The sequence below is a fragment of the Ranitomeya variabilis genome, chromosome 4 (genome assembly GCF_051348905.1).
Source record: "Ranitomeya variabilis isolate aRanVar5 chromosome 4, aRanVar5.hap1, whole genome shotgun sequence".
In the NCBI taxonomy this organism is placed as follows: domain Eukaryota; kingdom Metazoa; phylum Chordata; class Amphibia; order Anura; family Dendrobatidae; genus Ranitomeya; species Ranitomeya variabilis.
Window position 1 is genome coordinate 742324230 of NC_135235.1, and position 12501 is coordinate 742336730.

General features: G+C 40.4%; 1 protein-coding gene across 2 annotated transcripts in view; it reads right to left on the minus strand.

Annotated features, from left to right (window-relative positions):
* Nucleotides 1-4788: 4788 nt before the first annotated feature.
* The window catches only part of LOC143768045 (uncharacterized), a 55984-nt gene continuing 48271 nt past the window's right edge, over nucleotides 4789-12501 (minus strand). For both annotated transcript variants that reach the window (XM_077256700.1, XM_077256699.1), the window contains one exon: nucleotides 4789-7683. In XM_077256700.1, the coding sequence (XP_077112815.1) occupies nucleotides 6062-7683 (1622 nt within the window). In that variant the 3' untranslated portion in view covers nucleotides 4789-6061. The remainder of the gene's footprint in view (nucleotides 7684-12501) is intronic.

The window sequence follows — 12501 nt, forward strand, 5'->3', positions numbered from 1 at the left end:
GAAGTCATTATTATGGGGGACTTCAACTACCCTGAAATAGATTGGGGAACAGAAACCTGCAGTTCCAGTAAAGGTAATCGGTTTTTGACAACTATGAGAGACAATTACCTTTCACAACTGGTACAGGACCCAACAAGAAGGGGGGCACTGCTAGACCTAATATTAACCTACAGGCCAGACCGCATATCAAATATAAGGGTTGGGGGTCACTTGGGGAATAGTGATCACAAAATAATAAGTTTTCATGTCTCCTTTAATAAGATGTGTAGTAGAGGGGTGACAAGGACACTAAACTTCAGGAGGGCAAATTTCCAACGGATGAGAGAGGATCTTGGTGCAATTAACTGGGACGATATCCTGAGACATAAAAGTACACAAAGAAAATGGGAGACGTTTATTAGCATCCTGGATAGGACCTGTGCACAGTATATACCGTATGGGAATAAACATACTAGAAATAGGAGGAAACCAATATGGCTAAATAGAGCTGTAAGGAGCGCAATAAGGGACAAAAAGAAAGCATTTAGAGAATTAAAGGAAGTAGGTAGTGAGGAGGCATTACATAAATACAGAAAATTAAATAAATTTTGTAAAAAGCAAATCAAGACAGCAAAGACTGAGACAGAGAGACTCATTGCCAGAGAGAGCAAAAATAATCCCAAAATATTCTTTAACTACATAAATAGTAAGAAACTAAAAAATGATAGTATTGGCCCCCTTAAAAATAGTCTGGGTGAAATGGTGGATGAGGATGAGGAAAAAGCCAATATGCTAAATGACTTTTATTCAGTAATAACCAAGAATCCGAATACATACTAGATAGTCCAGGGAAGAGTACCTGTGTACATCTAATAGTAACCTGGAATTAAGCCATTGCTCCAACTATAAATATTAGAAGATAGGAGAACCAGGAGCCGGGAGTGAATAACGTATAAAAATCTTTATTAATTTAACAATGCTAAAAACAAGACACGAGTAACCATGACAGGTGTTCCACAACACCACATAAATGGGGGAAAGAAAACCACCCTACACCTCAAGACCCCCAATGTTAGGAGCGGTGAAAAAATAGGACTGCTTAGAAGTAATACATATCATTAATCAAATGTAGCAGGAAGAAGTATCACATAAACACCGCAGCCCCCATGGATCAGGGGCAAATATAAACAGGGGAAGCTGAAGGATTAATGCTGGACGAGCCACCGGCGGGACCCCCTTCTCCTCTTGTCCTCCATGCTTGGGTAAGCATTTTGCTATTTTTGCTGCACTGCCATATGAGGGCTTATTTATGACAGCCAGCGGTTGGCACCCGCTCCATACTTTTTAGCCCATTTGTATATAGCAGCATTAATCCTTCAGCTTCCCCTGTTTATATTTGCCCCTGATCCATGGGGGCTGCGGTGTTTATGTGATACTTCTTCCTGCTACATTTGATTAATGATATGTATTACTTCTAAGCAGTCCTATTTTTTCACCGCTCCTAACATTGGGGGTCTTGAGGTGTAGGGTGGTTTTCTTTCCCCCATTTATGTGGTGTTGTGGAACACCTGTCATGGTTACTCGTGTCTTGTTTTTAGCATTGTTAAATTAATAAAGATTTTTATACGTTATTCACTCCCGGCTCCTGGTTCTCCTATCTTCTAATGACTTTTATTCATCAGTATTTACAAAAGAAAATCCCATGGCAGACAAAATGACTAGTGATAAAAATTCCCAATTAAATGTTACCTGCTTAACCCAGCAGGAAGTACGGCGGCGTCTAAAAATCACAAAAATTGACAAATCTCCGGGCCCAGATGGGATACACCCCCGAGTACTGCAGGAATTTAGTACAGTCATTGATAGACCATTATTTTTAATCTTTAAAGAGGCCATAATAACAGGGTCTGTACCACAGGACTGGCGTATAGCAAATGTGGTGCCAATATTCAAAAAGGGGACAAAAACTGAACTCGGAAATTATAGGCCAGTAAGTTTAACCTCTACTGTGGGTAAAATCCTGGAGGGCATTCTAAGGGATGCTATACTGGAGTATCTGAAGAGGAATAACCTCATGACCCAGTATCAGCACGGGTTTACTAGGGACCGTTCATGTCAGACTAATTTGATCAGCTTCTATGAAGAGGTAAGTTCCGGACTGGACCAAGGGAGCCCAGTGGATATAGTGTATATGGACTTTTCAAAAGCTTTTGATACGGTGCCACACAAAAGGTTGTTACATAAAATGAGAATAATGGGGATAGGGGAAAATATGTGTAAGTGGATTGAGAGCTGGCTCAGGGATAGGAAACAAAGGGTGGTTATTAATGGAGCACACTCGGACTGGGTCGCGGTTAGCAGTGGGGTACCACAGGGGTCAGTATTGGGCCCTCTTCTTTTTAACATATTTATTAATAACTTTGTAGGGGGCATTCAGAGTAGAATTTCAATATTTGCAGATGACACTAAACTCTGCAGGGTAATTAATACAGAGGAGGACAATTTTATATTACAGGATGATTTATGTAAACTAGAAGCTTGGGCTGATAAATGGCAAATGAGCTTTAATGGGGATAAATGTAAGGTCATGCACTTGGGTAGAAGTAATAAGATGTATAACTATGTGCTTAATTCTAAATCTCTGGGCAAAACCGTCAATGAAAAAGACCTGGGTGTATGGGTGGATGACAAACTCATATTCAGTGGCCAGTGTCAGGCAGCTGCTACAAAGGCAATTAAAATAATGGGATGCATTAAAAGAGGCATAGATGCTCATGAGGAGAACATAATTTTACCTCTATACAAGTCACTAGTTCGACCACACTTAGAATACTGTGCACAGTTCTGGTCTCCGGTGTATAAGAAAGACATAGCTGAACTAGAGCGGGTGCAGAGAAGAGTGACCAAGGTTATTAGAGGACTGGGGGGTCTGCAATACCAAGATAGGTTATTACACTTGGGGCTATTTAGTTTGGAAAATTGAAGGCTAAGGGGTGATCTTATGTTAATGTATAAATATATGAGGGGACAGTACAAAGACCTTTCTGATGATCTTTTTAATCATAGACCGGTGACAGGGACAAGGGGGCATCCTCTACGTCTGGAGGAAAAAAGCTTTAAGCATAATAACAGACGCAGATTCTTTACTGTAAGAGCAGTGAGACTATGGAACTCTCTGCCGTATGATGTTGTAATGAGTGATTCATTACTTAAATTTAAGAGGGGACTGGATACCTTTCTGGAAAAGTATAATGTTACAGGGTATATATTAGATTCCTTGATAGGGCGTTGATCCAGGGAACTAGTCTTATTGCCGTATGTGGGGTCGGAAAGGAATTTTTTTCCCCATGGTGGAGCTTACTCTTACCACATGGGGTTTTTTTGCTTTCCCCTGGATCAACATGTTAGGGCATGTTAGGCTATAGGTTGAACTAGATGGACTTAAAGTCTTCCTTCAACCTTAATAACTATGTAACATTTATCTTAAAATCCCATTCTACAAGTTATGTCCTCGCTTCATTTGTCCCTTTGAAGTCATCAAATTAATGCGGTGTCCTACAAATTGAAGTGGTCAGCCTCCTTACTGATACCCAATTCCTTCTTTGAATACAGCCGGAGGCCAATCATTTTAAGTCCCTTCTTCAAGGATGTCTTCCAGATGTCTAAACATTATTTCTAGGATCCATAGTAGAGATGTCTCCAGTTTAAGATTTTCTGTTCTCGAAAAAGTGTATAAACCCATACGTGGGGGAGACCATAAACGTAAACTATTTAATACAGAATCCTTTTGGATATTTATGCTAGAAACCAGATGGGTTTCTTTTAATACAAGATCTTATTCTTCAATATTAACAATATTTTTATATGCAAATGGGGTTGTCATTACTTGCTATGCTTTGCTTAATAATTCATTTGTATTTCTATTTTGTACAAGCACTTTTTTTTTTGTATGGAATTTGATATTCCCTAATTGGATACCACACACGTGTATGGTAACGCCTATTACTTGACTATCAGTTTCTTAAATGCCTAATTGTTCAGACAGCAAGTAGACCACGAGTAAGACTTTTGGCAAAACGCGTAGATCTGAAACCTTCTTGTTGCACTGTCATATTACCATCAAGTTTGTTTGGAGCATGTTATATATGGCTAATTAAAAGCTAAGTTTTACAAACAATGTACAAGCTTCCTCGCTGAATTTTTCACACTTTTGGTGTTCGTGCTGCAGCTACTCTGGCTTATTTCTTGCGAAGTATTTCATGCTTAATACCCTGAAAGGTGAGTGGACTTTTTTATTTGTTTGCACTGCCTCCAGTCTATAAGACACACTCACTTATTAGCAAGATCTTTTTCTTGCTAAAAGTGTGTGCGTCAAAGATCCCGCTCAAGGGGGTAATGCTGAACCCCACCGCTGCCAACAATTGTCAAGACATGAACCGGAGAGATCACACAGAATCCCTCCACAACCACCAATTGTCAAATATCACCACCTCAGAGGTTGCGCACTGTTATCTTTCTGTCAAGAACAGCGCTCTGCTGCTCCTATCTTCCGAACAATTACGCGATTGACGGACGATTAAGAGAGCAGGCCTCAGGCTGTTTCCACTAATAGGACTGTTATTGGGAAAATAACAATAAGCGTATGGTATATACACCCCTCATTTCAATAAATGGACTGTATATATATCCCGGGTACGGTAAGAACAACTTGCTGCCACCAAGTTATTTATACAGGCTGACTGGATGCCTGATTTCTGTTAGCATATGGCTTCAGGGTGCGGCTTACAGAATAAAAGGGACAGAATTATTAAATTTTATGTTTAATCCAGAACGATAGGCAGAGTTTATTAAAAAAAATATACAAAAAGTTTTACAAAGGGGACAAAAAATACAGCATATGCAGTGCATAAAATAAACAAGGTTAAAGCAGGAAGCTTACTATGGTGATCAGAGAGATGATTTGGCTTAGGGAAGGAGAGCACTTTGATTGGGAATGTCCAGTGAGAGAGATTGTGCATACACCGATATACAGTATATCTTTCTGCATGAACCCAGATCTTAATTAACCTTGATCTTTTATCAGCACCTAAGTTACACCCAGACTCCCCTCCTTGATGACCTCACGTGGGCTGAGTAGTGGGATGTTCTCAGTCCTTCAGGATTTTATATAATTACCAACAATAACAATAGCATCACTCCTGAAGACTGCAGAAGTTCAAGATCACCACTATGCTTTTTAGCGCGATTCCATATAGATAGTAAACATGACATAGCTGGAGTCAGCGATCTACTGATTTGGGGCTTATAGGCAGGCATTGCTTTATGGATTTTAAGGTTTTCCATGAAAACTATGGTAAGTTGTAAAGTAATTTCCCTTTCTTATTTAATTATACGACTGTCTGTTACATCTTTTTGTACAATTTGTCAATAACAATATATATATTGTTTCTCCTCTAATGAGTTATTTTTGACGGTCAATCAAATATGATTTTCCAGTAATTAATTTTTCACGCTATAGGTATGATAATGGGTTCTCTGTCTGGCATTTTCCAGCGGTGTCGGCACCTGCATTCCTGGGGTTGATGTAAAGTTGTTACATTATGTGAAACCTGCCCCCAATCAGCACTGGTGTCACCATCCCCACATCCCCAAATCAAACATCACAAAGTCAGAGAACAGCTGCAGCCCTGGCTTCCAGTTGATATTCAATACATCCAAGGAGGGGAGGACAGTAAAGCTGGCACTGATTGGGAGCAGGGCTCATGTGATGCAACGACCTCTTGTGAGTCTCGGGAATGTAAGTCCCGACACCACTGGAATGGCACCGGCACCACTGGAATGGCACCGGCACGAAAGCCGAGATGAGTGTTTTTATTTTAACGAGGCCAAACATGGGTAATGACATGGGGTTGTCACGTAAATCATTTCCAACATGATGAACATGGAAAAAAAGCTTCTCCCCTGTGTGACTGCTCTGATGTTCATTAAGTTGAATTACAAGCAAAACAGTTACCACATTAAGATTATAAAAAAGGCTTCTCCCCTAAGAGACTTTACTGGTCAAAAAGAAGAGTTGATTTCTTCACAAAATATTTTCCACATTCTGCACAGAAAAAGGCTTCTCCCCTGTGTGAGTTCTCTGATGTGCGTTAAGACTTGATTTCCTTGTAAAATATTTCCCACATTCTGAACATGAAAAAAACTTCTCCCCTGTGTGAATTCTTTGATGTTTGACAAGACTTGATTTCTCTGCAAAACATTTCCCACATTCCGAACATGAAAAAGGCTTCTCCCCTGTGTGAGTTCTCTGATGTGCGCTAAGATGTGATGTATATCTAAAACATTTCCCACATTCTGAACAAGAAAATAGCTTCTTCCTTGTGTGACTTCTCTGATGTGTGATAAAATTTGATTTTGTTGTAAAATATTTCTCACATTGTGAACATGAAAAAGACTCCGTGTGAATTCTCTGATGTTTGACAATACTTGATTTCTGTGTAAAACATTTCCCACATTCTGAACAGGAAAAAGGCTTCTCCCCTGTGTGAGTTCTCTGATGTGCACTAAGATGTGATGTATTTGTAAAACATTTCTCACATTCTGAACATGAAAATAGCTTCTCCCCTGTGTGACTTCTCTGATGTGTGATAAGATTTGATTTACTTGTAAAATATTTCTCACATTCTGAACAGGAAAAAGGCTTCTCCCCTGTGTGAGTTCTCTGATGTTTGACAAGATTTGATTTCTCTGTAAAACATTTCCCACATTCTGAACATAAAAATGGTTTCTCCCCTGTGTGAGTTCTTTGGTGTCTATCAAGATGCATTTTCCTGTTAAAACATTGCCCACATTCTGAACATGAAAATAGCTTCTCCCCTGTGTGACTTCTCTGATGTGTGATAAGATTTGATTTCCTTGTAAAATATTTCTCACATTCTGAGCAGGAAAAAGGCTTCTCCCCTGTGTGAGTTCTCTGATGTTTGACAAGATTTGATTTATCTGTAAAACATTTCCCACATTCTGAACATGAAAATAGCTTCACCCCTGTGTGAGTTCTCTGATGTTCGAGAAGATTTGATTTCACTGTAAAACATTTCCCACATTCTGAACATAAAAATGGTTTCTCCCCTGTGTGAGTTCTTTGGTGTCTATCAAGATGCATTTTCCTGTTAAAACATTTCCCACATTCTGAACATGAAAATAGTTTCTCCCCTGTGTGACTTCTCTGATGTCTGATAAGATTTGATTTACTTGTAAAATATTTCTCACATTGTGAACATGAAAAAGGTTTCTCTCCTGTGTGAGTTCTCTGGTGATTAACCAGATTTGGTTTCTTGTTAAAACATTTCCCACACTTGGAACAAGAATAGTTATTCTTTACTGAGTGAATGTTTTGATGTTTCAGTGAAGATTTTTCAGAAGGAAAATGATTTCCATATTCTAAACCTGAAAATGATTTTTTTGCTTCATGAGCAGTTAGTTTTTGAATGCTTAATTTGTGACTTTGATTTTCCTTAGTAGTCTGTAATGAATCAGAAGCCAGGACATGTTTGAAAGCATCAGATGAGAGATCATCGCTGTGAAGGGATGATGGTGTGTTTGGAGTAATGGCAGTCCCTTTATTTGTATCCCGTGGAATCTCAAGATCATCTGATTTAAAAATTGAAGATATCAGCTCTCCTTCTGTTCTCCTGGTACAGTCATCTGCCAAGAATAAAATCAGTTATTAATTTTTAATAAAATATCCTTAATTTATATTTTTGAACATTTCTAACTGCCTGTAAAAATAGCAAGTTATGCAAAAATATTGATTCACCAAGACAATGACAGTTCATAGGCTAATCAAAAACCTCATAACATGCACGAGTAGATTGTGGTGCTCGAATAAAAAGCCACCAAACTGTATTGTAGGCAAAAATAATACCAATTAAAACTATACTCATTTGAAAAAAAAAGTCCCCACTCAGGTCCATCATCTGTCAGTGGAAAAACAGATTTCCACATTATTAGTGGCTCAAAGTCTTTTGAAAAGCAACATGGCTTCTAAAAACCAATCCAGCAATGTCAGCTCTGTTGGAAGGTGCCAGATACAAGCTTATTCTCCTCTGGTTCAGTTCTCTGTTCTCAGCTCCCGACTTCTGAATTCATTACCTGTTGTGACCCTGGCCCCTTTACTGACTACTCTTGCATCTTCTGATTTGGCATTTTCTCCGCCTTCCTTGTTCTGACCCGGCAACCTAACTATTCTTCTTCCCATCTCTCACAACAGAACAGCAGGTAACAACGTGGCCCAAGCCTAGGTGTCTCTATATCAGTCCAAATCCGTGTATATCTTTAAACCTCTTTCTGACATATGGGCATAATAGTACGCCGCTGTCGAACACTCTGCCTTTGATGAGGGCACTGGCGGTGAGCTTACATCTTTCCACTCACGTCAGCTGTTTTGAACAGCTGACGTGCCCAGAACAGCCGCGGGTGGAATCGTGATCCACCCGCAGCTATTAACCCGTTAGATGCCACTGTCAAACGCTGACAGAGGCATTTTAACATGCTCTTCTGGTAATCATGGCCAGAAATCTCACCCACTGGTGACCCGTAATGTGATGGCAGGTCACCGATGCATTGGCATTACTACCAGAACTCTCCTGGAGACCTCTAGGTATGTCACTGCTGGATTGCTATGAGTGCCACCCAGTGGTGGACACTCATAGCAAGTGAGTAATTCTGCTACATACAGGTGATCTGATCATCTCCAGTATGTAGCAGAGCTGATCGAGTTATGGCAGCTTTTAGTCTCCCATGAAGACTATTGAAGCATGCCAAAAGTTAAAAAAAAAAGGTTTTTAACATAAAAAAAATATAAGAGTTTAAGTTACCCACCTTTCTCCCCATTCAAAATAAAAGAATAATAATAATAAAAAAAAATCAAACATACACATATTTGGTATAACTGCATTCAGAATCGCTAGATCCATCGATAAAAAAAAAAAAGGATTAACCTCATCGTTAAACGGCGTAGCAAGAAAGAAGTCAAAACACCAGAATTATGTTTTTTTTTGGTCGCTGCAACATTCCATTAAAATGCAGTAACGGGAGATCAAAAGATCGTATCTGCACCAAAATGATATAATTAAAAACGTCAGCTCGGCACGCAAAAAATAAACCCTCACCCAACCGGAGATCCCGAAAATTGGAAACACTACTAGTATCGTAAAATGGCACAATTTTTTTAATTTTTTTTCTTTTTAAACAAAGTTTGGATTTTTTTTTCACCACGTAGAGATGTTTGGTGTCTATGAACAAGTAATGACCTGGAGAATCATAATGGCATGTCAGTTTTAGCATTTAGTGAACCTAATAAAAAAGCAAAAACGAAAAACAAGTGTGGGATTGCACTTTTTTTGGCAATTCCACCGCACTTGGAATTTTTTTCCTATTTTCGAGTACGAGACATGGTAAAACCAATGGTGTAGTTCAAAAGCACAACTCGTCCTGCAAAAAACAAGCCCTCACATAGCCATTTTGACCAAAAAATAAGAAAGTTATGGCTCTGGGAAGAGCAAAAAATGAAAATGCAAAACCAAAAATACCTCTGTTCGATAAGGGGTTAAAGGAAGATGAGCAAGGCAATCCCTGTGATATGGAAAACGGAGTAGATCGCGCCAAGCTTGTTCGTAGTAGCCATATTTGTTTTGCCAGGTGACCATGAACAGTGCCCCCACTATATTGTGTCTCCAAACTATTCAAGCAAGATTTAAATTCAAAAAGCTAAATGGCGCTCCTTCTCGTCTTAACTCCACCATGTGCCCAGACAGTAGTGTACAATTGTATATAGGGTATTGTTGGATTCAAGAGAAGTTGTAAAATTATTTGTAAGGTCCATTTGTTTCCTATTACACTTTTTGATGAATTCCAAAGATATCACAACATAAAGTGACACATGTCAAATTTGAAATATGAGACCTGACTAGGAAGATATCAAAGTATTTTGGGAACTAACTACTGGAGTCAAAAACCGAGTATAGAAAATAACATCTACTGAAATGATCAAACTCAACGGTCTTCATCAGTAAAACATGAGTAACTAAAGGTGAACTTCTCTGGAATAATTAGAGTATGTGGCTTGGTAATTCTTGCACGTTTTGTGGCTGTCTAACAGTCGCAAAACATGCGGCCGCAGAGACTCACACAAGTCATTCAAGAATAGAGAAATTAAGAGTTTACAGGGAAAAAAGTACTTTACTTTTACTGTATAATGACTTGCATATAAAAAGTATTTATTAAAAAAATTATCAATTAAAGTAAACCGAAATTGATTTTTTTAATTCAAAAACTGGAAATTTCAGTGTAATTTATGAAGAAAGCAAGAAGAGCCAAAAATTAAGGACTCAGATACACCCTTTATTAGACATAAGGGAGGTCCTACTACACATTCTGTTCAAATTGTCATGCAGTGGTACTTGTAAACCCATAAAGCTATATGCCAAGTGCCAAAAATTAAAAGCAGGGTCATTCATACTCACTTCAAGGCACCAACTGTACTACCTTATTCAAATATTGTGAACAAAGTGTAGTTGTAGTACTGCTGTCATCTGGTGGTGTGAAAAAGCCGTGTCTAATCCTGGCTTTGTTCATTTCTATCAGAGTGAGCCTGTCAGCAGTTTCTGTTGACAGGTGAAAGTGCCAGTCTTTTGAGATCCCCCAGCGGCACTAAGAACTCGCTCAGACAAGATGCTAGCGCAGGAAAGCACAACACCTCCAAGGCATAGAGGGACAGATCATGCCAGGTGTCCAGCTTTGAGACCCAATATCTGAACGTCACAGAGGAATTATGGAGTATGCTTGTTTTGTAAGCCAGTTACTGCATGACCGTATTTAAAAACATTTCCATCCTTGACAAAAATACCAAGTAATCAGGGCCTGGAAGCTAAGAGGGTGTCATGAAATTGGGCCAGGTCTTTGACAGTGTACCCCTGCATCTGCTGTACATGGTGTGCGTCTCACTCGCCTTGCCTCCTTGGATGGGCAAGCTGCCCCCTGCTGCTAGTGTTGTCTGATGGAGAATGTGTCAACATCTTTTCCTTCTGACCTTCTGGTATATCACCATTTTAGTACACCTCTCCATCTCAGGAGGGAGAGGTGCAAACAGGGGCGCCGCTATCATGAGGCAAGTTGAGCCCTTTGCTTCAGGCGGCAGTCGTCACTCAAAGAAAGGGGGCGGCAGAGAGGCAGTCAGAACACATGATGCAGACTCTCCATAATCCCTGACATTTGCTGAGTGTCACTAGTGCGGTGCGCGCGCCCCTGCTCACAACCCAGAACCTATTGGCTGCTCTGTGCGCACAGGACCTGTGATGAGATCACAGGAGGGGAGGAGTCAGGGGTCACATGATCGGGACCTCCATGGATTGCAGGACTCTGCTTTGCTGTTTGCCATGGTAAGCATGGCATGCTACCTTATGTGTGGGGTCAGGAGGGGTTTACAGTGTGGATGTAGCAGAGAAGTGTGTGTATGAGGTGTATGGAGTGGAGCTGCATGTGGATGAGGTGTACGGAGCGGAGCCGCGTGTGTACAGAGCGGAGCCGTGTGTGCAAGGTGTGTAGGAGTAACTATGTGTGGCCATTATACGGTACACAGTATCATGTGCGGCCATTATACAGTATTGAGCACTGTGTGTGGCCAATATACAGTATGGAGCATCATGTGGGGCCATTATACAGTATGGAGCACCATGTGTGGCCATTATACAGTATGGAGCATCATGTGTGGCCATTATACAGTATGGAGCATCATGTAAAGGCAGTATACAGTATGGAGCACTGTGTCGCCAATAAACAGTATGGCGCATCATGTTTGGCCATTATACAGTATGGAGCTTCATGTGGGGCTATTATACAGTATGGAGCATCATGTGGGGCCATTATACAGTATAGAGCATCATGTGGGGCCATTATACAGTATGGAACATCATGTGGAGCCATTATACAGTATGGAGCATCATGTGGGGCCATTATACAGTATGGAGCATCATGTGGGGCCATTATACAGTATGGAGCATCATGTGGGGCCATTATACAGTATGGAGTATCATGTGTGGCCATTATTCAGTATGGTGCATCATGTGCGGCCATTATACAGTATGGAGCATCATGTGTGGCCAATATACAGTATGCAGCATCATGTGTATGGAGCAATATATGGGGCTCATTATTCTGTATGGAGCACTGTGGTGCCCAGAATACTGTATAGAGGACTTTACTGTCTGATATATGACCTATTGTAGAATGTATGCAGCGCCCCAGAGTCCTGGTCGTTGCAGTACTGATGCTCCGCCGCTAAGGGGAGTGATGGTACGTCCGATGGCACTTAAGGAGTTCACCTGACCAGGTATCACAGACACCAATACACTTCATAGTCTGACCTCCAGGGGGAGCAAAGGGCACTATGCATTAGGCCACTCATCACAATCTGGTAAAACTGGGGGTTGGATAGAAAGTTAGAGAGAAGCTGACTGGGTTGGA